General features: G+C 38.4%; 1 protein-coding gene across 1 annotated transcript; it reads right to left on the reverse strand.

Annotated features, from left to right (window-relative positions):
* TGFBR1 (transforming growth factor, beta receptor 1) lies at positions 1-25,689 on the reverse strand. The gene is made up of 9 exons (XM_009324496.1): positions 25,581-25,689; positions 24,157-24,408; positions 23,524-23,766; positions 18,493-18,723; positions 10,830-10,997; positions 9,971-10,127; positions 3,861-3,985; positions 3,060-3,190; positions 1-823 (listed from the first exon to the last, which is right to left on the reverse strand). Exons 1-9 carry the CDS (start codon positions 25,687-25,689, stop codon positions 698-700), a joined length of 1,542 nt encoding a protein of 513 aa, XP_009322771.1. The 3' UTR covers positions 1-697.
* Positions 25,690-26,280: the final 591 nt, after the last annotated feature.

Consider the following 26,280-nt stretch of genomic DNA (forward strand, 5'->3'; position numbering starts at 1 on the left):
TAGGCTTTGTACGCTCCTACTCTTTTGCATTAAAAGACTCAAAAGCGGCACTTACTGGTATTATACAATCTATTTTGAAGGCAATGTAATGTTCTGAAAAAGTGGAAAAAACCTAATAATCATGTATAAAGTATAATTGCATAAATTATGTTCCCACAACTGAATGAGGTCAATTTGTAAAACAAGGTAAGAGTCCCAAAGATACGCTACCTTAATAGCTAGCAAAGTATACTCCAACAGTACATTCACAATCTGAACCAAAGAACTGTGACAGTGATTCAGAATAGTCAATGTACCAGCCAGGAATAAAGTTGCTTAAAGAGCCATCAATGCACTCTAGAACAATATAGCAAACCAGTTCCATTTTAAGAGTGACCTCCTATTTTTAGCACAGTTAACTAGAAGTTAAGACCAGCTGTCAACTTTTCAAATAAAAAATTATAGGTTAATAAAAATAAAACTAGACTACACCAATGTTTTGTAAGTAACCTGGAAAAGAGGTTCATAGTGCACAGAAAGGACCCAACACAACTGTTTAGCACATTCACAAAAATCCTAAAGAAGTGATGTTCCTATGAAGTACTAAAAGGCAGCAATATCCTTCTGTTCCCCCAATGAGGTAGAACAATTAACCTTCTTAACATGCCACTGGTGCAGATATGGATTTTTACAGTATTCTTCGGCAGCAAATCCAGGATTACATCTTTATCCCCTCCTGTTGACTAAGTTGCGATAATGTTTTTTTAATGCGCAAAGCTGTTAGCCTAGCAGCTCCATTGGCATACCAGCATTCCCGCATAATTTTTGCCATTACTCGTAATGCCTGCAAAGGAAAGACAAGTAATTATATGCACTGCTGTTCCAATGTAGCCCATGTAACTAACCTCTGTTCTGCCTTAGCCTCTTCATGCACTTCTGAGGTCTATTACTACTACTACAGCTGCGTGGAAGACTATTGTACAAAACCCTCAAATTCTTACTTTATTTACAGAAAAATAAAGTTCTTTAAAATACTGTAGAGCAGAACTAGTATTTTTCAGTAGAATTTCAGCCCACATAAAAATATTTTAATGAAAAATTAGTAGCTTGTCTGTAACTGTTATCTGAATTTTTGCATTAGACAGAACCACACTCTGTTTTATTCTACCTCCAATTAAGGAGTTAGTTCAACGTATAGAAATTCAGCGGTTTATCAGCTCAAACTGAAGCTCTGTAATGGCTCCAAAAGTTTCTGCAGTCTTTTTATCCTTCAAACAGCCATTCTTTGAAATCTGTGAATGCTACTACACAAGTAACAATGCAAATAAAAACTAAAGATGAAATAAAGTAACAGCTCTACATTCCAAGATTTTACACTCAAAGCTGTATTACATTGAGCTGCTAAGTAAGTTTGCAGGATTGGAATGGCAGCATTAAAAAAAAATAACTCTACAGTCTGTTGGTGCATATCATCGCCTTTCTCTCCTACGAGCATTTTCTTGCCCAACCTCTTATCTCAGGCCTTCACCCATGTATTCATTTCACACATGCCAAAACCCAGTTCCCTCTTCCTTCTCATCAATCTCTTACTCCTACTGTAGCCTAGCGCAGCTATTCTCCTAAGCTCTGAATCAGAAAGCATTGGTTCTAGCCCTGGTTGGGTTCCTAGAGCAAACAATATGAACAAAGTTGGCTGGAAGGGCAAGAGCTCACTGCTATGCATACTACTGCCCGTGCAGTGACTACCAGCATAATAAACTCACCCCAGAATTCGGTAAGCACTTCTTACAGAGGCATGGGCAGGAGTGGTCGCTACATGCACACTTCAGTTATAAGTCTTTGGCTTACTAGAGTCTCAGTTTCCCAATAACTGTGTTCATCTTTCAGTAAGTGCATACAGTACAAATTCTGAGACACACAAAGTACTAAGGCCACCGCAGTTTTGGATGAAAATTCCTAAAGGTATTTACTGTTTTGGCCAATCTGTAGGATACTCCTTTACTACACAATGACAGGGCAAAGACCCCTGAGTGAGTTCGTTCCAAGCAAGCATTCACATGAGGTAGTACAGTACTGCTGAAGATATGTTTGTGTCCCAACAAGCAGTACTGCTGTACCGGCAGACTACTGAGCTGAAACTAGAAAGGTCACTTCTTGGAAGAGATGACCAACCTAGTTACAAACCAATTGGCACAGACCTGATTAGCTCATGTATCTTTACTAACCCTGTTGTGGGTTAACCGCAGTAGGCAGTAAGCCCCACACAGCCACTTGCTCACTCCCCCGCAGTGGGATGGAGGAGAATCAGGAGAGCAAAAGTGAGAAAACTTGTGGGTTGAGATAGAGACAGTTTAATAGGCAAAGGGGGAAAACCAAGCCAAAACAAAGAAAAACAAGTGATACAAAAACAACCGCTTACCACCATCTGACTGATGCCCAGCCAAGTCCCTGAGCAACAGCAACCCCTGGAAGATTCCCCCCTCCCCTAGTTTTATTGCTGAGCATGATGTTACATGGTATGGAATATCCCTCTGATCAGTTTGGATCAGTGGCTCTTGTCCACCCCCAGTCTACTCAGCAGTAGAGGGGGCAGAGTGAGAAATGGAGAAAGCCTTGAAGCTGTGTAAGCACTGTTCAGCAATAGCTAAAACATTGGTGTGCTATCAAACTGTTTTGGTCACAAACCCAAAACACAGCACCATACAGGCTGCTATGAAGAAAGTTAACTCAATCCCAGCCAGATGCAGTACAACCCCCAGTTGCACAATTTATTTGCAATGATGCTTCCTGTATAATCTAATTCAGACTAGCTTTAATTTACATTAGCATTACCTATGCTTCACAGGAAGGGATCTTAGAATCTTCCACACAGGATAAGCTATTAATTTTTGTGAAATTACATTAAATATTAATGTATAACCAGAACAATGACATTCAATAAAACCACAGCGATCAGAATGAAATTAAGTTCTCCTAGAAGCAACCCTTCTCCCTTCAACAACAAGCACAATTTTTAAGCCATTGAAATCAATAAAAGCTCTAATGTCTGTTAAAGCAGCTTTAGCAAGGTTAGTTAATACCTCACAGCTCTGCCATCTGTTTGGAATATTGGGCCTTAACTTCTGCTCACACACAACTTTCCTCATTTCTTCAACAGAAGGATCCGAAGGAACGAGGTCATAGTATGGCAACTGGTAATCTTCGTGGATTCCTGTAATAGGTTGAAAACAGCTTTATTTTAGCTAACACTAAATTACATATTCTTCACTTTTTACTGTGTTCCTTATCAATACCCTACCATTTTCTTTTTTGGTTTTCATTTTTAAAAATTACATTACAGTGACTGAAAAATTAAAAAAAATCCTTAACCGTACCTTAGGAGTGTTTACATTACCCTTGAAGAATTTTTAATTTTGAAATTTATATATTTGGAAAAGATAGAAGCTATATCAAATCTTTCATATGGTATACTAAAGACATGCTTCTTGGAAGCATATGATTTATAATAGCATGTTTTATTTTAAATAAGGTATGGATGTTATCTGAACTTATTATAGCTAGCTCTTACTTGTGGTGTTTGCCCCTTGCTCTCAAGGACATTTAAGTTCACCCTTTTCTCCCCTCTATGTAAAGGTTTTAGAAAAAAATTAATATAGACAAGGATATTCCCTATTTTCTTCAACAGGTATGGTTCATCAATTTACAAAGAGGTTGAATAAACCAGTCATCGTTTACAGGATTAACAGTTACAAAGTCTGAGACATACTGGCTATGACCTTGCACCGTTTGTTCAGAGCGAACTGTTTACTCAAACTTATTCAGGTTCTGTAAGATACTTATAATTCCTTAGTATGTCCAATTTTGTGAAGATTGCCACATACCACCAATTGAACATCGCCGAGCTATTTCCCAAAACACTAATCCCATTGCATAGATGTCTGCTCGTTTGAATGACTCAAAATGTTTCATATTTATGGAATCATCCAGAACTTCAGGTGCCATGTACCTATTTGCACAAAAAAAAGAAAACATTTAATTTCATAAATACTTACTGTAGAGAAAGTTCAGTGCTACTGATCAGCTCAAAACCAAATTTAAATATTTATGTGGAAAAGGAGACAAAAGAAAATCTGCTTAATTCCAATCTAAAACCTTTCACTGCAAAGGGGATAATAAACAAACTGTGAGGAACAAACAAAGGAATAGGGGGAATAAGTAAAACATGAAACGATAAACAAATAGAGCCGTAAACCTGATAGACACAGGATAAGAGACAATGACAAAGACCAAAAGTCTCTAGTTGCTAATTGATGGGCTATTAACAAACTCCAGGCATAGGTTTATCAAGGGCCAGTCTGGACACTGTAACTGCTAAGAAGTGGGAAACAAGAGGAACACAAGGATTGTGGATATTCAAGGGAGGCATGTGGGACTATGCAATGTTTATCAAGGAATGTTTAGGAGAAGGGTAACTGGGAGGAACAAGAGTGGGGCAATAGATAGAAAAGGATATCGAAGGGGCCAGTTGCATAAACAGTTGCCAGTGACTATGCTTGTGTGACCAAGCCCTATACCTGCTCACCGCAATGTATCCTATCTTCTTATTAAATCCTATCTTTCTATGCAATCTCACTCTCAACCCCATGTGCACGTGTGCTTTATGGACTACAGGCCAGTAACTGGAGGCAGGCATGAGTGAATTCAGGGCTAGCAACAGGAGTCAGACATCATCAGTCAGGATGAAGTTGCCCTTGGGCCTGGGGTGCCAGCAGCTGGAGAGAAGGGTCTCTGCTTCAGCCACTGAAGTGGGACCATGGGTCACAGGCTTCACAGTCACACGCTTACAGATACCAGCTACAGGGGAGAACTGGGATGAGAGAAGCAGAGTAAGGGCCTCTCAGCACCAGCAACTGGAGTGGGAATCGCAGGTCATAAGGTCTGTGTGCCTGGGTGTCGGCTGCTGGGGCAGGCCAGAAGGTTTGTATTTCCCCCAAACCTGGTATGCATGGCAGGTGTGCATGGGTGTAATTCACTAGCAAACTTCAAGATGGTCTAGCCAGCAAACAGGTGGCCCAGACAGGGATGTTTTACAGGGGGAGGGCCTGTAAGTGTACATGCATCTGTTTGCTACTGTGCATTAACCCAGCCCAGCTGATGGGTAGGAGACCTGTGGAGCACAGAAGAGGGCATTAGACACACCGAGAGTTGTACTGATAGTTGAGGGATTCATAAACATGCATGGGCTTGTGAGGCTACAGAAGGGTGGGTGTGTTTTCACTACTGAAGTTCAATCCTGATCAGCTGAAGAGAAGGAAGGAAACTTGGCTGTCTATACTTATATTTTATACAAGTTCTGACAGTGTTTTATGTGGGTGTTGAAGACAGCACATGGTGCATAGCAGTCTGTGTAATCAGCCCTGTCAGTATTCTATGTGTCTGTGTATGCCCAGCCTCACTACTAGTTGATTCCCAAGTAAGAAAGAAGCAGCCACATCCATGGGCCTGGGGTGGACAGAGCCCCAGCTCCTTGAATCTACCAAGATATAGCAGCTGCTTATCCCCTAGCAAGACTAGAGAGGGAATAGACATGAAGGGATTGTTAAAAAAACAGCAGCGTTTTGGGAACAAAGGCTCCGTACCATTGCATAACTGATTCTTCATCATACAGTCTGTAAGTCCCATCATAAGCCATGCCAGGCTTTTTTTTTTTAATGTGTAACCCAAATAGGATTTACTATTAACAACTGTGCTCACATGAAAAGTTTACTTTATCAGCATTTCCTGCAACAGAAAAAATCTGTGACAGACTTTCAACTGAGAAACAAGGGCTGAAAACTGGTCATGGCATTCAACTGATTGTTACCTTGTTTAGTGACTAGGCCTAATGTGGGAACATCAAGCAAAATGTCAGCATGGACCACATTGTGAGAGTTACTGACAGCAGCATCCCTGCTGGCTGCTGGAAAGAACGAACGGTATTTGCTGCATCAGTCAACATCAGTTGTAGTATTGCACTCTCAATGTGGTATAGCTCTGGCAGCTAAATCCAATATGTAATGTTTAGAAGAATTCAGTGTGTTTCTCCACATTACTGTCCCATCAATCTCAAGCTGACATATTAATGAAGCAAGCAAACAATGACACCAGGGCTTTGGAGAGCACAGTTAACTGGTAAAAAAGCAACATACAGATTACTGGAGTGGAATATAGTGTGTCAGGCAATAGCTCAACCTCTGAACAGCCACAAAAGCCTATACACAATTTCATTTAGTCAACATACTAGGATTTTCTTTTCCTAGTACCAGGGATGGTAGGCAGAATACAAGACGCTAAAAATAAATTTCAAGGACTATCAGACCTTTCAGAACTTTCAGCACTACTGTGTCTTATGGAAATGGCATACATACAAGGAAGTAAGGGCTATCAACAAGAGATCAAAAATGCAACCAGCAGTCCAGAAAGTCAACAAGGGTTGCTGATATCAGAGTTCTCCTAAGCACTGTGGGCATACAAATTCCCCACAAGTGATAAATACAGCACAAGCAGAGGACAACTGTCTAAAGAGGAATGTAAGGTTTACTTTGACAGTATTTACTGAATGGAAGCAGAGTCTTAAGTTTACAGATCACAGTCTCTGATATGGACAAAGCTCAAGTTATTCTGGGCCACCCATATCAGAAACTTTTTAATCAAGAATGCAAGATTGTGGTGGGTGTTTTAACGCTCTCCAAGGATTTTGGATTATTGGATAATCATCTTACACTACTTCATGTACTTGACAGTACAGTGATCAGCTTTGGGTCTAGAAGAAAGAATATTTGGTCTACCTTAAGATAACATGGGCATGAGAAGAGTGATGGAGCTGGAAAAACACCAAACCAAAAACCCCAACCATGTTGCAAGACTGCCACCAGAATCACTTATACAAGCAGTAAAGGAGACTGTCCTTAGGATGATTTACAGAAACTGAGGCAAGGGTTTTAACAGGAAAGACCTGAATGTGGCAATGGAGCTGAATTTATACCCTCAAAAGAAAAAAAATCCTTCCCCCCTGCAATGTGACTTCCATTGAATTTACTGGCAAATTGACCTCTTACTATGTATGATCCTCCATCAATGCATTTAGACTAGCTTTGGCTTCCATAATACAGAACGGTGACTGCTCAAAAAGTCTGAGAGCTTATTGCTGGAACAAGAGAGGCGAAAGGCAAGTAGGTCATCTAGTGTGTTTAGCAGATTAGCCATTTCATGGCTATGAGACAAAAGGGAGAGAAACATGCACCTCCTTGTCAGCTTATATATTGGAAATGCATTGCTTGTCAGAAATAGTGTTTTAGGTTCTGGAGAAAGACTACTCTACATAGACTAACTTTGACCTTCTGAACAAGGTCTGCAGCTCAGTACCTTCCAAGAATGAAAGGATAAGTCTACAAAGAAGTTTACAAATTATGTTGAGCATGGCCTTGCCAAACTTTGGGTGCTTGGTGACCTCTTCCCCCCCACCCCTTTTAGTCCAAAAGCTCTGTATTAGTTGCCCAAATTTCTTGTACAACATATAGGGAGCTTGGTGTCAGACAGAACCCATACAAAACATGTTGAGTGTGACATCTCCTTTCATCAAGCCTGGTCTCCACAAGCATAGTTAGAATTCTGCTCATATTGTGTTTAGGTAAACTGCAGAAAAGCACCCATGTTAAGGTGGAATTCGCAGAAACTTTTTAAACACAGCCTATTTCAACTACCAAAAGTAACAGTTGGGCCACACTTCTCAAAAGAAAAAAAAGGAGAATTAGTCTTTTTTTTTTTTACTTGCCTCAGTGAGAAAGGGATTCTATTTCCTTCTCAGTTTAAAGCTCACGTTCCCTGCTTTATGCTGCAGGCTGAGCTGTGAAAGCACACCCTCTGGTGAAGCTAAGCCTCTGAACAGAAAAGAAATAAATATTCATTCAGTCAGAGAGAAGGATCATCAGTCTGATTCAGCACCTAGATCACTGGCCCAAGAGTGAGTCATGCTTGCTCCCTAGACCATACATTTTTACAACAGACAATCATTAGAAAAAATAAAAACTTAATCAAATCTCCCTGAACTTGCACACAGAGCTTCCACGTGCAGAAAAGGTACCAGCAATGGCAATCACTGGGAGTTAAAATTGTCATTGAACAGGTAAGAACAGAACTTTATTATGAAAAGTTAACCAGATGTGCAGAGCTACTTACCTAAAAATGCACAAGAGGGAGGAAGAGGGGACCAAGCCTTTTATGAGAATGAACAATTTTCAGAGAGGTAGAAATGACTAATGTCTTTAAAGTGGGAAACAGACTTAGTCCCGCTGCAGCAACCAAGAGAGTTACTACAGCTTTACCCTTGTGAAGAAGCATAAGGCAGATGAACAAGCAATTTCATAGCACCTATGCAAGAAGAGATCGTGTAAGTGGGATCTACAGACACAGCTGAAAGGATGCTTTCTCCAAAGACTAGACTCAAGAAAGTAACTGATTTGCACATCATTTTCCTTTGCATGTAGGTGTAGTAGAAAATACTAAGTCACATGCGGTATGCACCCTGCACACTTAAGTCTGCAATGACAAATTCTAAAGCAGTCTGCTGTTTTACTACCAATGATTACCGGAGACTTTGAGAAGGAATAATGCCCAGTACTTTGTAATCTAGTAGTAGTTCAGAAAATAAGTCTCATCTGACCATTTGTGTCGTATTTTTAAAGCTGGCAAAGGACTAATACAGCAGAGCTTTAGCACAAAGTAATTTTGGCAATACAATTGTCAGTTAAATAATTTTTCAGTACATGTTCTAAAAGCTTTTCTTCACTGAGCCTTAAAAAAAAAGTTTTTTTTCTTCCAAAAAGCCACAGCTAAAGCGGCATCCTAGTTTATTGTAAAACTCCAATCACCACCCCCCCAGCAGTATCACTCACTAAAGAGATACATAAAAAAAGTATTTTTTATGTATGGATTGGAGATTGGGCAACACCAACACAGAATTTTCTCCAACACTGCTAGGGCATATGATGAAGTTAATCATGTACAGCCCTGAACCACTGGGCTTCCACACATTTCTCTGACAGGCATACAGACTTCACTTTGACATACCACTGAACCTATAGGCATCAAAAGGACAAAAATTTGCCCACATCACACAACTCTGTTGCTGTGGTTCACTGTTAGTGCTGCTATCTCTGTATGCTGTATAGCTGCGCAGGTTACTAAAGGAAATTAATCTTCTCTTCAGAACATTTTGCAGTTATTACTGTGTGAAGGTCCAGCAATGATAATTACAGCCAATAAGTTTAATTGCACTTGTGTTGATGGAGTTAAACAGCTCTGAGTTCTTTTGAGGACAAGAAAATCCGTATTTCCAAATTCAGAAGTAGGCCTTTAAAGGAAAGGGAGTATACTGACTCATCCATTGATAATTCTATTTATGCATTAGATGACAAAGATGACTGCTGTTTTAAGTTCTTGTATTTCTCTCAAAAATACGATCCCATGAAAGCCCACATCCAAGACTCTGCATCTTGTATGTTCTACCACATAGGCTTCACACCAAAAAAAATAATCCAGCTTTTTACTTTCACTGTCAATCTCCTGTCTTACACTCCAGATTGGGTTGCAAGCAACATTTCCATGCAACACAAGGCAAAAAGAATAAAGATACAGCAGTGAAGTCTCCAAAACTGTCATTCATGAAGTCTCCTAGTTGTTTTAACATATACTTGTGTCCTACAATATTTTGCAAGTTTTTGGTATTTTACACATGCTAGTAATAGATGCCAAGATTCAATGTGCTTTTTAAGCACCTACTGTCTAACTAAGTTACCAGCTGGCAAGGAAGAACCCAGGAACTCTACCTGCCATTATTTACATTTTCCTGCTGCTTGTGTTTGTACCCACAAAAGTCTTCTATATGGGACAAGAAAAAACAAAGCATTTTATTCTAAAAAATCACCTGACACATCATGGTAATGATTTTTACCTTTTTGTTCCCACTCTGTGGTTTGGGGCAATATCAATTGTGTCTGTAGCCGAATCATGCCTAACTGCCAATCCCAGGTCTGCAATGCAGCATGTTCCATTCTTTTTTACCAATATATTCTTTGATTTCAAATCTCTGTGGGCAATCGCTGGTTTGCCTGTAAGGGGAAAAAAAAATAGAAATAACACATCTGTAAAAAAAGATCATTGCTATTATTCTAAGCCTGGTGCAGCTTTTGTTTGAAGTTACAGAATTCCTTCCAGTTCTGCTGCTTTATGTGTATCAGGGTAACTCCCAAAATCATTCATTGTGGACTGGCTGGCTGTCCAGAAAAGTGCCTTAAATGTCTACTGTATTACTCCACTCTACTGCTCCTTTCCCTCTTCCTTAAAGTATTTATTGCATACACATACTACTTGCCATAAAAACATTTCTAATATCTCTGGAAATAGACCCATAGTGCTGTCTCAAATCAAAGTTAAGATGATTATCAGGCACCATTACTTAGGGCCTTTTAATAGGTGTTTTGTAGGAAGGATTGTTACATCACAAAACCCGGATATACCGTACAAAGGAAGGTAAAAAAGCCTTCCAAACTAAGAAGTTCTATTAGTTCAGAAATCACAGGTCCCAAACAGACATTTTTCAGTTCACTCAGCTCCACACGGGATTAACTTGGGTATCTGTGCTGATTTCAGCTGCCTTCTCATCACATAAGTAGCTGTGTGCAAAGCAACTACACCCTGAAAAGGCTGAATGTTCTAATTAGAAGAGAGTTATAGTAGAAAGAGCTACCTATGTGTCATTTTTTAAAAATCCAGTATCATCCACATGACAGGCTGAATAGTTATAAAATTACCTTGCGTGCCAACAATTTCCATGTGAAGATGAGCAAGACCACTGGCAGTGGACAAAGCTAATTTTATCATTCCTTCCACTGTTACTGTATACCTGTTCAGGTAATCAAAGAGTGATCCATGCTCATGATAGTCTGACACCAACCACAGCTGAGTCCACGTACCATTGTCTGCAAAATAACACTGCATGAATACCACACATACACACACAGAAGACAAGCAAACCATATATACCACTTTTATACAATGCTTATCAAGTATAAATTATGTTTTGCAAGTAACCTCAGCCAATTAGACTCTTAAATCTTTACTTCTATCCCTATAACATTTAAATGCCTCTGTAAGGGATGGGACTACCATGCCAGACTTTCTGAACAGCTTTGTGAATATTCTTTTATTTAAACTAAAAGACAAACCATAGAAAGCCGATGTCACTATGATTCTGAGGTGAACTATTAGCCAGACCCTGCCTTCCCCTAACTTTTCTGCTTGGGGGGTGCATGTGTGTGTGTGTAGGAACAGTGCTGAATGCATGATGCAAAACTAATCCTGTCACTATCAGTCTAGTACAGTATTGTCCAGGCTACCCATAAAAAATGTCTTTCAAGCTCTGCCCCATAACTCCTTCAGTCTTCCCATAACCTATCTGGCCTCAGCCTAGGAGATAATTTCCACAGTTACCAGTGGCTGGTGGATTTTAGCTTCTGGAGTAGAAGCTTGCAAGCAGCAATCAGACACTTTACTTCAAAATCAAATTCAAATCCCACCTCTGGTGACCTCTAAGTTGCTAGCCAAAATTGAGGTTTCCAAGAGGCACAAGGGTAAAGAGATGAAAAACACTGACTATGAGAAAACGAGTTTGCTGTATGATTTTTCACTGAACTACAGAGAACAAGACAGGCCATAATGTATTTGCAGATATCCCAAGGCATACAAATGACAGATAAAGAACTAAATTGATCACATTATTAAACTAGTGGACACAAAATACCTTGAAGTTTTAAGCCACAGAGAGAAGACTATTAAAGGAATTCAAATCAGGAGGAGGGCAAGTATTTTTTTTTACCTAAGAAGTAGAAATATACCCAGAAAAGAACAATCCTGCCACCAAATAGGTTTTCCAATTTTGTTTTGTTATAAAAGCAACTCATACAGCAGATCTGAGAAGTGTGTTTACAGCTAGCTACTTCTGTAGAAGAGTGTCATCTTTGTAAAAGACTAGTTATCCCATAAAAGACTTCTATTGGGTATCTATCCTGAATTATAGATCCACTATTCCTTAAGTACAAGTAAAAAAACCTCAGCACAAGCCAAAAGAGATCTCATTATGTGGTAGTCCCTAAAGATTATCAAAATGCATACTCAAGAACTAAATATGAAGACTAGGAAGGAGAGAAGTGAATTCAGAAGTTAGTTCCTATCGTAAACATACTGAAAAATTTTTAGTTTCCAAATAGGAAGTTCTTACACTTCCTTCCCCTCTTACTCCACTCCCCTTCAAAGAACACACTTGGCCCAGAAAAGTCAGAGGCACAAAATGCCTGCTCTACAGATTGACAGAATCTACCTTTATAGAAGTACTTGTGCTTATCTTTAAATAAGCACTTGGGTTGGTGTGGGAACCTTCAGGCATCCCTTCTACTTGGATGTTTCTAGGGAGGCAAGTGACACCATTAAAAATAATTAAAAAAAATTAAAAAGCCACCAAATGCTTCAGAGTAGGGAAATAAAAGTCTAATCTACATTCAAACAATTCTCATCATGGAAACAGAATTCTGTCTTGCTACATTCACAGAATAGTCTCAACTAAGTTGTTAACAGGCAGAAGAAAGCAGTCAAATGCTCTAACCTGTAAAAGACTGTTAGAAAGCTACTATTGCAGTGAGAAGCTTCTTATAATATGCCCACAGAAGTGACTGCTAAGCTTTGTTTTTTGAAAAAGAAAAGGAAATTAAAGGTTTTTTTTTAAAAATATCTTCAATTATTTTATAGTTAGGACTGTGCTTCTTTTGCTACTTTGCATATCCAAGCATGAACTCATAGAGCTCAGCATGCTATTAAATGTGACTTTTTCCAAAGAGAATTATGGTCTCTGAAAAGTCAATCCAACAGTATTAGCTTCACTGAACCAGTTTTACAGAACTATTAGAAATAGGTATGTGTTCACAGGCATATAAGAGGTACTCTCCAATGCATACGGTCAAAGAGCTCCAAAAAGTTGTAGAAGTTCAAAATAAACTACCTTAATCAGTTCAGAATATTCTCTTCATTCAGCTTTATTTTACTACTTTACCAGTTATGACCCTACATTGCTTGAAATAATCTTCTCCTGGGCATTAACACTATACACAGTCATTGCTTGACCCTGTATTTGATTTCTTCTCCTATTTCTTATCAATGGGATACCTCAACAGGTGTCTAAACTAGACAACAATAAGTAGGGAAATTAGTAATCTGATTTTAAGTAGTCTACCAGACCTATTGTATTTAAACAGATCTTTTAAAGACATGTCAAAGTTTCTGAAGAATTATCATTGCTTTGAATCAAGATTATAGTGTCTTTGCATAAAGTTTCCCCCCTCTTAACTCTAGGTGCCCGCCTAAGAAGTGATCATGCTGCTGATTACAGACCATCCTACTTCAGTTTTATCTTATTTATTACCTGCAAGTCTTAATATTCAGTCTGTTTTTACCTTCCTTCCAAAGGAGAAAATAAAGGTGGGCTTACCATCCATTCTGAAAGGTGCCATGATTCTTTCCTATTGTATGTCATATTTGTGGCCCTCCAACCAGATTTTAAGAAGGGCTAGTGTTACATCCAAGCTTACATGAATAATATTAATTACAGACAAGCTGAAATGCAGCAATAAGTACAGTGTCCAGCTATTAGATGGGACCTACTATATTTTCTTTACCTTGCTACATTTGACAAGCTACACATTTGTTTAGCAATCTAAGCAGAACACATTACGATGAACGTCAGTCTTCTTACACTGTTGACAGTAGTTAATTATTACCAAGTAATAATTAACCTGACCCTGAGTATTTTTGGCTGCACAGTAAACATCTGTCATGAAGCTTTCAATTACAGGATTCATATTATCAGGTAAGAAAAAGTAGTTACACTCAGTAGTAATAACATACAGTAGCACAGCCTTCCATGACAAGGTAACCTAATTCAGTTCACATACACACCATAATCAAGAATCTCAAGTTATTTCAGAATGTCCAAGAACATTACAAAAATTTATGTTATGTTCTTGGAAACCATTTAACAGATTAATTATGGTTATTTCATCTGTTTGCAAGAAACCTGAAAGTATTTTAGACCATCAAAATCACTCAAAGTAAGAGGTTTTTCTTTTGCAGTTCTAACAAAATTTGAAATTCTGAGTAAAGAAGCTTTCAGATTTGTTGTTAGAAGACTGATTACAGTTTGAGAAAAACATTAGTGAAGTCCAAGCAACATCCATCTTATAAATTCCTGTCTTCAAAAGGCAGCTTTTCTAACAACTGTTTTATCAAATATATTATCAAGTTTCAATTAAAATTGACTGAATTCACTTAAGTGAAAAATGCTTTTTTCACATTGGTACTAGCAAAACAAAGTTCTGGACTTGTCACATACTTGTTTTTAAACCAAATACTAGGTTTTAAGGTGTGACAGTATTGCTTGGTACAAGAGTTTTGAACTGCAGACTTATGTTCCAAGTTGAATGTTTAAAAGAAGTTACAGAAACTGCCTAATGGGATACATTAGCCTTTTTTGGCACGCAGATAACGTAACAAAAAACAGAAGAGAAAGCAGTGAAAAGATCAGATACAGATGGGATTTATAACTAGAAAACTCTTAGAAATGAAATATTCAGGGAGATGTTGGGGAAAACACTTTTGTCTGTGGCTGGAAGAGGACTGGTATTTTGTTAGTGAAACAGCTTGACTATCATATTGAGATAGTCATCTGATTAAATTGATGAAAAGCACTTGAGCTGTGTAGATTAGCAAGATCTTCCAGTCAAATTCCTTCTTCCCAGGCTAAAGCCAGAAGCTTCAAAAAGAATAAATGGCTCAAATATTACTTTTCTCAAGAGAAAGGAATTCTGCTCACTTCTCCACAGCATATTGCCTAATGTCATTCTTGGGGATCTACTTACCATGTAAGGTAGTCTGACTGAACAAAACTTTCACCTAGGGAAGTGCAGCTTTGCAATTAAGGGGAAGGAATGGAGAGGCCAAAGTATTTCAGTGCATAAGTTATCTGAAAGCGTGCAGCACAAGCTTCACCTTACTTGTAACATGACTACAGACAGCTATAGTTACAGACAGCTAATCCAGGGAAACCTTTAGTACTGTTAACAGAGGTTGCTGCCACTGCTCTTCTGCTAGTAGAATAGTGCAGGTAAGTAGTCCCTGATACACTTTATAATTAAGTATCTAGGTTAGAAAGAACAAAAAACCCACCATCCAAAAACCAAACTATCGGTTTAGGTAGTTCAAAACAAGGCAACATATGGCCCAGAAAGTAATTTCCCTGATCTAGCAGTATTTGAAAGTTAGCATATACTCCTGGCTAAGTAGAGAGCTACCCAGAACAAAACATGCTAGACAGACAGAACACAACTGCAGTTAAAATCATTCATTGCTTCTCAGCCCTCAAGCTGGCTTAACAGCAGCACCTATTTCCCAGTAAGTTTTGGGATGGGAAAGCAGGCGGATTGGACCAGCTCCTGTAGCCTTCTGAACACCACACAGCTGTGGGGAAGTAGAGGAGGAGGAGAATGTGCCATTAAGGCACGTGGAATGTCTAAACAGTGTAGTAGAACAAGGAGTGAAGATAGCAGCTCAGTCACAAGCTTTATGACTCCACCATCTAAGCTGAACACCACTGACTTAGCTGATCTATCTTGCACTTGTAAACACTTTCTAATCTATACATGCACCCTTCTACCTGAAGCCACCCCCCACCCCCAGTTTTACAACTAGAATGGCCAGCCAAGTGTCCCCCAGCAGTTGTGAAAAATACACAGTTGCGTTAAGAGGAGAGACCTAATTAATGCCTTTACTCGTAGCAAGAATTGCAGCATGACACTGGTCCGCATTTACACCACAAACTACATGTCAGGAGATACGAGTCCTCAGCATTCATGATGGATACACGAGAACCTACTCCTGAGAATTCTTCTCCATATATCACTGAAGCTTTCAGCAAGCACTGAATCAGGATTGCACAAGTAGTTCCTTGTACTGCTATATCTCTGTTGTCATCTTTGCAAGGTCTCAGACACACAGTCAGATTCTTACAGACTGATGACTTTGCACACCAGCTAGGCTGTAGTAACTCCTGAATGCATTCAACAGTCTGCTCTATGGAGAAATGGATGCAAATCCTTCACAGCTATTATTGCTGTGAACTAATACTCCGTCTTGCACCTGGCACCTAATAAGCATTTATCAGTTAACAGTCTTTCATTGTAGATGTTGGTGCTAATAGTTGTTTTTAAGCCATTGGTCTCTAAAGCCATGTTGTGATACACTTGCTCCTTTCAGAGTACCATGATAGCACACCTGCTAAACCAGAAGCACTACCTCCATAATGGTCTCTCTATGTTCTCCCATTTAATGGAATACAGGTGGCCTGAAGTATTCTAAACAAGAGTTGAAGTATTAACCTCCTTCAATATTCAGGACTTCTGAATGCTTAACCTACAGAGAGAATGCTGCATACATATTTCCTTGCTGAGGGAATGCAGAAGGTTATACTGAAAATTCTGCACTGGTGGGTTAAAAATAATAACCCAGCTTTCCACATCTGCTCAGACAGTAATACTGTTAGAAAATAGAGTCAAGAATAGCAGCATTTTCAAAACACATCTTTATCCATTTTTCATAAACCGATTACCAACTAGTTCAAGAAAACAGAACAGCCTTCCCTTAAAGCCTCAAATAACAGTATGACCTATCAACTAAGGATTTTTTCTTTGTATGTACAGCATATTAACAACAGAAACCAGAAGCAATTTTATATCACATTATATTACAAGGAACCTAAAGATGACCAAGTCAAATGGAATTTCATTCTACTGCATCTGGAACCTGAGCCAGCAATCAGGAAGTTATTTTAGGAACCCACTTGTTTAGGAAGCCTTCCTCATACCTCTTCTGCACAGTAGTCAAGCGTATTTTTGGAACAAACTATCTATGGGTTTGGGGCAGAATGGGAGACTGGTATGCTTAACCACAGAGATTCTGTTAAAAGTTATAGCTAAGGTATTGCAATACATCCTTTATGCTTTTAAGTGAGACATTAGTACCTAAAGCTTCTGTAGGGATGGATTTTCACTTATGTCTTTAATGTAACTGATCTACTAATTTTAAACCCAGGCTCCAGATACTCTACTAGGTCCATCAGAACAAACTCAAGCTCTCGTAGGTGCTATTAATATGCAATAAAGCTTTAGGCATGAAAGTAAGACAGTTTTCTAACAGTAAGCATAATAAGCTGCAGGAAAAAGTTGCCTGGTATGTTATAGCTCTGCAAACTCTTGGAGGTTAACAAATTGCACAGACATCTGTTAGGAGCAAGTTAACTACAGCTAACCCTTTCCTGGAGAAGGGAAGTGTTCTACACAACCCCTTCAGTTCCATTCCAATTCTACAGTTTTATATAGATATAGAAACTTGAAATTAATCTAGTGATAATTAAAGAGAACTCTATTTACATGTATACTTCAACTACATTAGAACCATTTAGGAATTTCCCACAAAACCAAGAACCCTTTAAGAATCCAAGATGTGTGTGGATTCTTGACTCCTCCCTAAGGTGACAGAATTTTCTGTTAATGCTTTCTTTGTAAAAAAAAGTCAAAGGTCACTTGTGGTGAAACATGTAATTTCAGATTAAAATAACTGAATGAAACAGCGTAACATTTTAGCTCCCCTTAATGTAAGAAATTCAAAGCTTGTTGGTTTTGCAAATTTTCATGTCTTCAATTGGACTGCAGGAAAACCCAAGAAACTTTCATTTGACTGAAACCACAACAAATCAATTTGAAAAAATGGTTAAATTGTTCCTCTTAGTGGATACCTAAAGGCTTATCAGGCAAGCTTCCGGAAACAGGTACAGTGTGGGTTGTTTTTTTTTTTTTAATATGAAGAACAAATCATTAATTCCCTTTTTCCAATTTCTTTTCTAACTGGAGTTCTAAACAAATAGCTTCTCATATCTCAGCCTTAAAAATAAATCCTCTACCTCCTACTTTATATTAGGGCAACAGGATTAGACATGATCTCTTTTGGTCCAACACATCTATCTTATCAGGCTATTAGGAAAGTACAGGTATTCAGCAGATGTGTGGGCTGACAGGATAAGGCATCTCATTTTTGATATCAACTTAACTAGTATTTTAACTTGCTTGTTGAAATTATACCTCATTAAACGTGCAATTTTTTTTTAGATTTAACAAGCATGTTTTCCAGAAAAATGAAAAGGTACTCTTTTTTCCTTCATTAAACCTATGAAAAGCCTGCCAAACTCTGATATGCTCCAGTAACAAAATTATTTTTTGCTACTCTTAATTGGATCCTCACAACTTTATCTTCCTCTCTGATTACCATCTATTCTGACTGGATACACAATCAGCAAAATGAATTCATAGTATCACTAACCTTTGTTGTCTGCAGCTATAAATCCAAGAATGTTTTCATGCCGTAGCATAACTGTTTGATAAATTTCTGCTTCACGAAACCATGAGCGTTCCTCTCTTGAAGAGAAAATTTTCACAGCAACTTCTTCTCCTCTCCACTTCCCTCGCCAGACTTCTCCAAAGCGACCCTTACCAATGCTTTCTTGAAGTACTATAGTTCTTGCAATTGTTCTTTGCACAAGCAAAGGTAAACCTAAAAAGAAGATTTAACATTAACCTTAAACATCACTCTAACAAAATAAGTACTTATCATAAGTACTAAATGTAAGATCTGTATTCCATCAAGATATTTCTCTTAGAATACACACAAACTCTTAAGATGTTAAGATCTTGTTGCGAACTGCTAATAACCATGTAGGTAAGATGCTGCCTTCAACCTTAAAGGCCAGCAAAACAAGTACTCAAAGATTATGCTACAAACTGCCTCTACAGTTGTTAAAAGGAAGGCACAAACTTCCTTTCAGTTTAGAATTTTGACAGTTGTTGATCCATAGAGTTTTATTTTAATGAAAAAAAGAAACAAACCATGAAGCAAATCAGGAACAGGATTGATGGTGGTGGTTTGGTTTTTTTGTTTGTTTTAAGAAAAGGATCTGCCCATAACTCTCCTGGCAAAGCAGTTCAGAGCACTTTTGCTACGGATTCATGTACTCTGTCCATTTCTAAGTTGAAGTTAAACCATGCTTATCAGCAAGACTGACTGTCAAACATTCACACTCATGCCCAAGCGTGCCAGTAGCCTGTTAGTACTCTCAAGCCACGTTAAAATAGGAGAACATCCTTCTAATGGAATCTTCCCATTTTACAGGCCATTCTTGTGCATCTCACTATAATTACACTTGAGAAAAATGCTTACATTCATGAAGGTTTTATAGCTTTGGAACATCTACATGCTTTCAACTCCCAGCACCTCATAACATGCTTCAGTAAGTTTATACAACAAACAAGGAGCACTGGCATCTGCCAATCAGGGTGGGTTTTTGTTTATTTGAAGTCTTTCCTGTTTTAACTGCAAGGCTCGTCACAGAATTCTGCAGTAATACTACACTGCAGGATGAATGCATCAGACAGGTTATCTGCTCATAATATGCTCTTTTGGTATAGGATCTTAAATCAAACACTTTACAAAGTAATCTATTAACTCCATAATCACTATTTCAATAGCTGATAGAAGAACATCTGTATTTCCTTATGCTATAGAAAATAAATCCCAACTAATAGCTCAAATAACTAGTTCCTGTTCATCTCTGGACATTCTTTGCCAATAACAGCACTAGAAAAGGACATGTGATCTGGTCAGCAGCATTGCCATGCTTGTGTCTCAGTCTGAGGAGTGCAGACATCATAACAAAGTATCCTCAAGCCTTCTGAGAGTTTAACAAAAGAGTTCTTTTTCTTTTCCATATCTTAACTGTTCTCTGCCTAGTTTGGACCAATGACCATCCAATGCATACGAAGTTTGTACCTGATTTGGATAATTCAGGAGTTAAGGAATTAAGTTCTAAAGCACTAAAGGTAGCCAACAAAAGCAGCTCCTAGAACTTTGTTCCTGTTCATAAGTCTCTGCCGAAAAGACTTCCTCTGAAGAGTAATTAAAAAAACCCAACCCTATGAACAGTGAAAAATCTCATTCCCTTCAAGCTTCTATGAACCGCAGATAAGTTTAAGGAATTTTACATTCACTTCAACTGTCTCAACTTTACACTGATTTTTGCGACCCTTCGATTTCTAAACACTAAGTTCCTGCTTGAAGTCACCTACCAATAATAACCAAAGCTTCTCCCCTTTTTAGGCAATTCTTCCCATTTCCTTGCAACTAAGTTACTTTGTGATTTGTGAGTTGGATAGTAACAGCTGGGCATCCTAACCTGTCTATGCAATATGCAGTTGATATTGAGAGATTTGCATCATGATCTGAAAATTACTCTCAGCTTCAAGAGACTGAAGTCCTTCTCTTAGAAGCTGTGGCTTCAGCAGAAGGCTCTATTTTAGATGTTTCATCAGTCCCTTTCATCAAGCCTCTAGCTGTTTCAGGTCTTGTTCGTCATGGAACGAGAGGGCAATACTAACAGAAGTCAAGGCTGAATAATTAATAACATCTTACTATTCATCATTGCGGAAAATGAATCCCACTTCCCTTTTGATCTGAGTAGGAAGCTCATTTTTAGAGTTTTGATCACTTCTGTTTTATATGCTTCTCTTCAGAGAATACCATAATACAGAACTGGTAGAATCCTTTTTATTTGACTACAAGCTCTTTTGGTCCCTCAGCATGAATTTAAGAGCAGAACATGTACTTTAGGCCACCAGACTAAACACTTCCTTAGTCTGGATTATTTTGTCTGTTCTGTACATTTTCATTGTTTCTTGCAACCTCTTGCCCCAACAGCATCCCTTTCACACAGTTCAGTTTCCGACAGGGTTAAGCACTACTTTAACTAGCAGCTCTGACTTTTCTCCCTTCAGTGACCCTGTTCCCCACACCCAGTTTATTCCATAAATGTACAGTCTTCTCAATTTTAAATGTGCTGTACCAAAGTTCGGACTAAAATACACATTTCAATGAGATTCAATCGCTGCAGGCATATTTCAGGACACAAGAAAATTATCAGTTCAAGTGCTAGGGCACTGTGAATTTATATAGTCATTGATTGACTAATTCTGAGACAAAGTGATACAAGTCATTGCAAATACATGTACACTGCCAAGAGTACAGAAAATAAGTACTTAAAGCACCTCCTATCCCACTGTCATAATAAAAGGGAAGTACAGAACACTAAGTAAGGCTAATACTTGTCTTACAAACAGCTGAACAACATGGAACTCTCTGCAGCTAAAGTTAAAAGATCACTCTTAAGGAAACAGTCTTGTTTTACAGGGAACCGACTTTGTCTTTCAAGCATAAAAAGAAATTGGCGAAAAGCTTTCCTTAGGGGTAAGTCAAATTCAACCACATTTGTTGCTTTTCTTCCTCTGATGCAGCCATCAGTAGCCAATGCTCAAATACTGAAGTAGGTCAGGTGCTCTGGGAGCCTAGACCAGCTTGAGTGTCCCGAAGCTCTGAAAACCAAGTAATTCCCCAGCATGCTGCTTTTACTTAAAGTGTAATCTGCAAACAGGCAAGGGAAGAGTCAGTACTTTCTAACCATTTGCTCCCTGGAGGAAGAATCCTCTAAGTTTCTTCTAACTGGGATTCCCCGCTTTTCAAGAGCTTATTCTGAAGGAGTACTTCCAGAGTTTTCAAACATGAAGAGAGGCTCAGAAGTGCCACAGGGACAAAAGCCAGAAGGAAAACTTTAAAGGCTTTCTTTCCTGGGTTTACTAAAGTGATAGCAGCTAGTACATTGCAGATGACTATTTATACATATAGAACATACACCTACTCTTTTAAGGTTTAACTTTTTTTAAAAAATTAGAATTTCTTTTCAGCCTTTTTTAGGAAAACTCTGTACTTGCAGACACTAAGTAACAAGTTTTATGCTCCTAATAGTGTAACAATTATATATCATAGCTTCCTGAATTCCAAGAAATGTAAGTCTCCAACTCCTTCATATTCTCTTAATTCTGTATACCCCTCCTAGAAAGGTCATAACTGGAGGAGTAAGTCCAGCATGTGCATTTATCAAGTTCTAGCCCAATATATTGGAAGTTCTATTAATCACTTTATTTGATTTAGTTATCACTGTTATAAATGAGGAAATTGAGATAAACACAAACTACTAAAGCTCCAGTTCTAACCAGAGAGCAACTTACCCTATCATGATTAAATCTTATTCGGACACACAAAAACTCTCTCAATTGAAACATAACTGCCTACACACTCGGCGCAACCTCACCTTCTTCAGCGAAGATATGACTAAAGATGACTTATTTTGACCTATATTCTAAACATGTTCAGCAAGTTACATTGATTTTACTTAATAGAGCAATGGACTCTAAGCAGTTTTACCAGTTACTGCTCTTGGGAAAGAAACACAATCTAGATGCTTGGGTTTTGTTGTTGTAATTTTTTCCAATTCTGAGAAATTAAAGAATTTAGCAGTTGAGAATCAAACACCAGTATTTCTTTGCAGAAAGTACTCTGAAAGAACATGGATGTTTCAGCACATACATTTGCAAGTAGTAGGAATAATTTTCAGTATCATTTAAATTTTATATAGTAGAAGGCTGGTAAGAGGCTGCAGTATGCAATCCGATGTCTCACTCCTTAACATCGACCAGAGATTAATTAATTTATGCAGTGATTTATCTGTCACATCATCCCCTATCAACGCCTATTAAACCATACTTCTGTGACACAGTCCACCACAATCCTATAGGCAACTACGTCAGGATTACAATAGCAGAGACTATACACAGTAAACAGACTACTGCCTCATCTTCCCAGAGCAAGATTCTGACCTGTTGAAAGTCAGAATGTAAACAAAAAATCATGAAATCAAGGGATAGAAATTCTTCAGACATGGTCTGCATACTGCATCCATTCTATACACATAGAAATGGCTATTTGCAACTGAAAAAAGTATCTTCTGTAAGGAGAGAACTGGCTAAAATATTAACTCAGAATTCAGAATATTCTTCATATACCAATAGCTACAGATATAAATTAATTTTCAGTTTAAAGCTAAAGAATGAAAACTTCACAAATTATTTCAAAACCACAGAAGATGGTAATTTAGATATGCTGTGCAGAACAAAAAGGTAAACGACTGAGCCTTACTAGCAGAGGAAACAAAACACTTAACAATAGCTGACTGTGATATTCCCTGCATATTAGACTGTGCTCTCAGAATGATGAGGAACAGTTGCAGCAACTGAATGCTTCTTTTATTTCACTTATTTCCATATATTGAATCTTCACTGATATTGAATGAATCTACACGGAAGTAGCTTTTCTAAATTTTAAGTTTAAGTAGATTTGACAATATTAGAAAAAATTGATGCCTTACAAGGCTCGTCACACTTCTAGTAGTAATTACTCTGTGTTTATTACCTGACCCAGAGCCTGAAGTTGTCATATCATAAATTAAATCCTTTAAAGTAGTTCCTTCTGATATAAAGGGACGATCCAGTGAGGGATCTTCTTCACTTGGCACACGATGATGAATTACAGTACGATTATGACAGAGATATAGAATCAACATTAGTGAAATGCAGACAAAGCAGACAGGTCCAGCAATGACAGCAGCCAGTTCCACAGGTCCTAGATTAGAAGCTGGTTTTCCTGGAGTAGGGCCTGACAGTGAAAATAAGAGAAAAAGGTAAAACTATTTCTTTCTTTTTATGCAACTAAATCTATTGTATTTCGCAGTGATCTTCAAATTATTTCAATTTATTTGTTAAAACTTTTACACAGTAACTTTTTCAAGAATCAAAATAAGTATTACAAAGGACAGAAGCAATTACGCGCTTACTCAGTTTCCTTTTAACTTGCATATAAGTCTTCAAAACTGGCCCTAACATCCCTATCCAGAAGGTTAAATTTCTTGTTCCAAATCTGTTGAAATTTTATTTGCAGAATCTAAGGTGTACTTTAGGCCTTCAAATTCACCTACAACTTCAAAACTGAAACTTCCATTCTTACAGAATTCTGTTTAAAAAAATCAAATATGCCAAAACCCCTTACCTGGTGTTGGAATTGGAAGTTCTATTTTATTGCAGTGGTCTTTGTCACAACAATGAGGCACAGTAATGACTCCATCTCTGGCGGAGGGGGCACAAACAAACGGCCTGTCTCGGGGAATCAGATCAATTTCTGCTATACACATACTATTGTGTATGACTTTGTCTGCAGTTCGTGTTACTGAGGTAAAACATAGCCCATCTGTCACACATGTAAAGTTGTCTTTTGTACATAGATGGCAGTAACACTGTAATGCTGTATTGAGAAAAAACATTAATGTTAATATTGGTATGTGTTCTGAGTTGAGAAACAACTTGAATGACTAAAGAAATAAAAGTTCAAAACACTGGGAAGCCTATAATCTTTTTTGTTACATAAACACAGAACTGTAACACTAAAGAACAACACTACAGGGTTTTTCAGTGGGACAAAAAAAAATTAGGAGATAAGCAGGTGAAAGAAAGTTAAATTTAAAGCTGAAGTCATCTCTCATTATACAACTATGTATTAAAAGAGAAGGGCTGCAATCCTAGATGTTCCTCCAGGTAAAGAAGTTCATTACAGTTCCTCATACTAAAGATCTAGATTTCTTAATAACACTGTATCCTCTATAGCATGCAATTCTGCTATTTTCAAACCCAATACAAATAATGCCATTTTTTCACAATAACCATGGGTATAGCTTTAGCAAGTGACAAATAGGATGCTGCTGGCTACCCAAGATTAATACTTCATACATTACTTGATTGCTTCAATTTTGCACTGAGGAAAGAACATATAAAGGCTTAATGCTCATTAAAAAAACAACCTGGAATGACCTGAGAACATACCCTTTCACACAAGCAGAATATGGTTTAGACTTGTTATTTATGAAGCCACAGGAAAACAATGCCTTACATTACTCAAGTTCCTGGTTTACTAAAGCTATCAATTGCACTAGTAAAGGAGGGGGCATGGGGAGGGAAGCGGGAACAACAGATTAATCATGTCTGACATGATCAGGTTTCATTATTTAAATTGCAGAAGTTCTTGGAGAGGGAAGACTACTACTTCAAATTTCTTCCTCCATTCCTTCCTGCATTTACATGACCAAAGCCAGACAGAAAACAGTGCAGTAGCAACAGTAAAAATATCAATACGCTCTGACTCAACTTGTTCATCTGTAGAGAGCAAAAGCTAGCATTGTGCATGCAGAAAGACTAAAATACAGAAATTTAGATGAATTTAAAATCTTAAACATTCATACCCAAGACACAAAAACACAATGAGCCGTGAACAAGCCCCTTTCAAGAATACATGCAAAATCTCACACCAAAGGTGTACGGATTAATAGGTGGCAAAGCAAAAGGTGTGCCAAAATCTGAAATTTCGTGTTTCACTTAAATTCAAGAGTTTAAGATAACCACCTGAATTGCCTCAGATTTTACACCCCTCTCTATCCTTGGATATAGCGGATTTAAATAAACGGCGATCCGATGAGATCCATCCGCAGGTCCTGAAGGAACTGGAAGATGAAGCTGCTAAGCCACTATCCATGGCGTTTGAGAAGTCATGGCAGCCCGGTGAAGTTCCCACTGACTGGAAAAGGGGAACATAACTCCCATTTTTAAAAAGGGAAAAAAGGAAGACCAAGGGAACTACAGGCCAGTCAGTCTCACCTCTGTGCCTGGCAAGATCATGGAACAGATCCTCCTGGAAGCTATGCTAAGGCACATGGAGGACAGGGAGGTGATTCAAGACAGCCAGCACGGCTTCACCAAGGGCAAGTCCTGCCTGACTAACCTAGTGGCCTTCTATGATGGAGTGACTACATCAGTGGACATGGGAAGGGCTACAGATGTCATCTATCTGGACCGTTTGACATAGTCCCCCAAAACATCCTTCTCTCTAAACTGGAGAGGTATGGATTTGATGGGTGGACTGTCTGGTGGGTGAGGAATTGGTTAGATGGTCGCATCCAGAGGGTAGTAGTCAACGGCTCAATGTCCAGATGGAGACTGGTGATGAGTGGTGTGCTGTAGGAGTCCGTATTGGGACCGGTACTGTTTAATATCTTCATCAATGACATAGACAGTGGGATCGAGTGCACCCTCAGCAAGTTTGCAGATGACACCAAGCTGAGTGGTG

The sequence above is a fragment of the Pygoscelis adeliae genome, unplaced genomic scaffold (genome assembly GCF_000699105.1).
Source record: "Pygoscelis adeliae isolate BGI_AS28 unplaced genomic scaffold, ASM69910v1 Scaffold95, whole genome shotgun sequence".
NCBI lineage: Eukaryota > Metazoa > Chordata > Aves > Sphenisciformes > Spheniscidae > Pygoscelis > Pygoscelis adeliae.

Bases quoted from the DNA above. Each gene is read 5' to 3' on its own strand.
- TGFBR1 (XM_009324496.1), bottom strand. From the start codon at position 25,689: ATGGATAGTGGCTTAGCAGCTTCATCTTCCAGTTCCTTCAGGACCTGC. The intron at 23,767-24,156 runs GTAAGGGGTTTT...TTTCACTGTCAG, and splicing joins ACTTCCAATTCCAACACCAG to GCCCTACTCCAGGAAAACCA. The intron at 10,998-18,492 runs GTTAGTGATACT...GTTATTTTGCAG, and splicing joins TATAGCTGCAGACAACAAAG to ACAATGGTACGTGGACTCAG.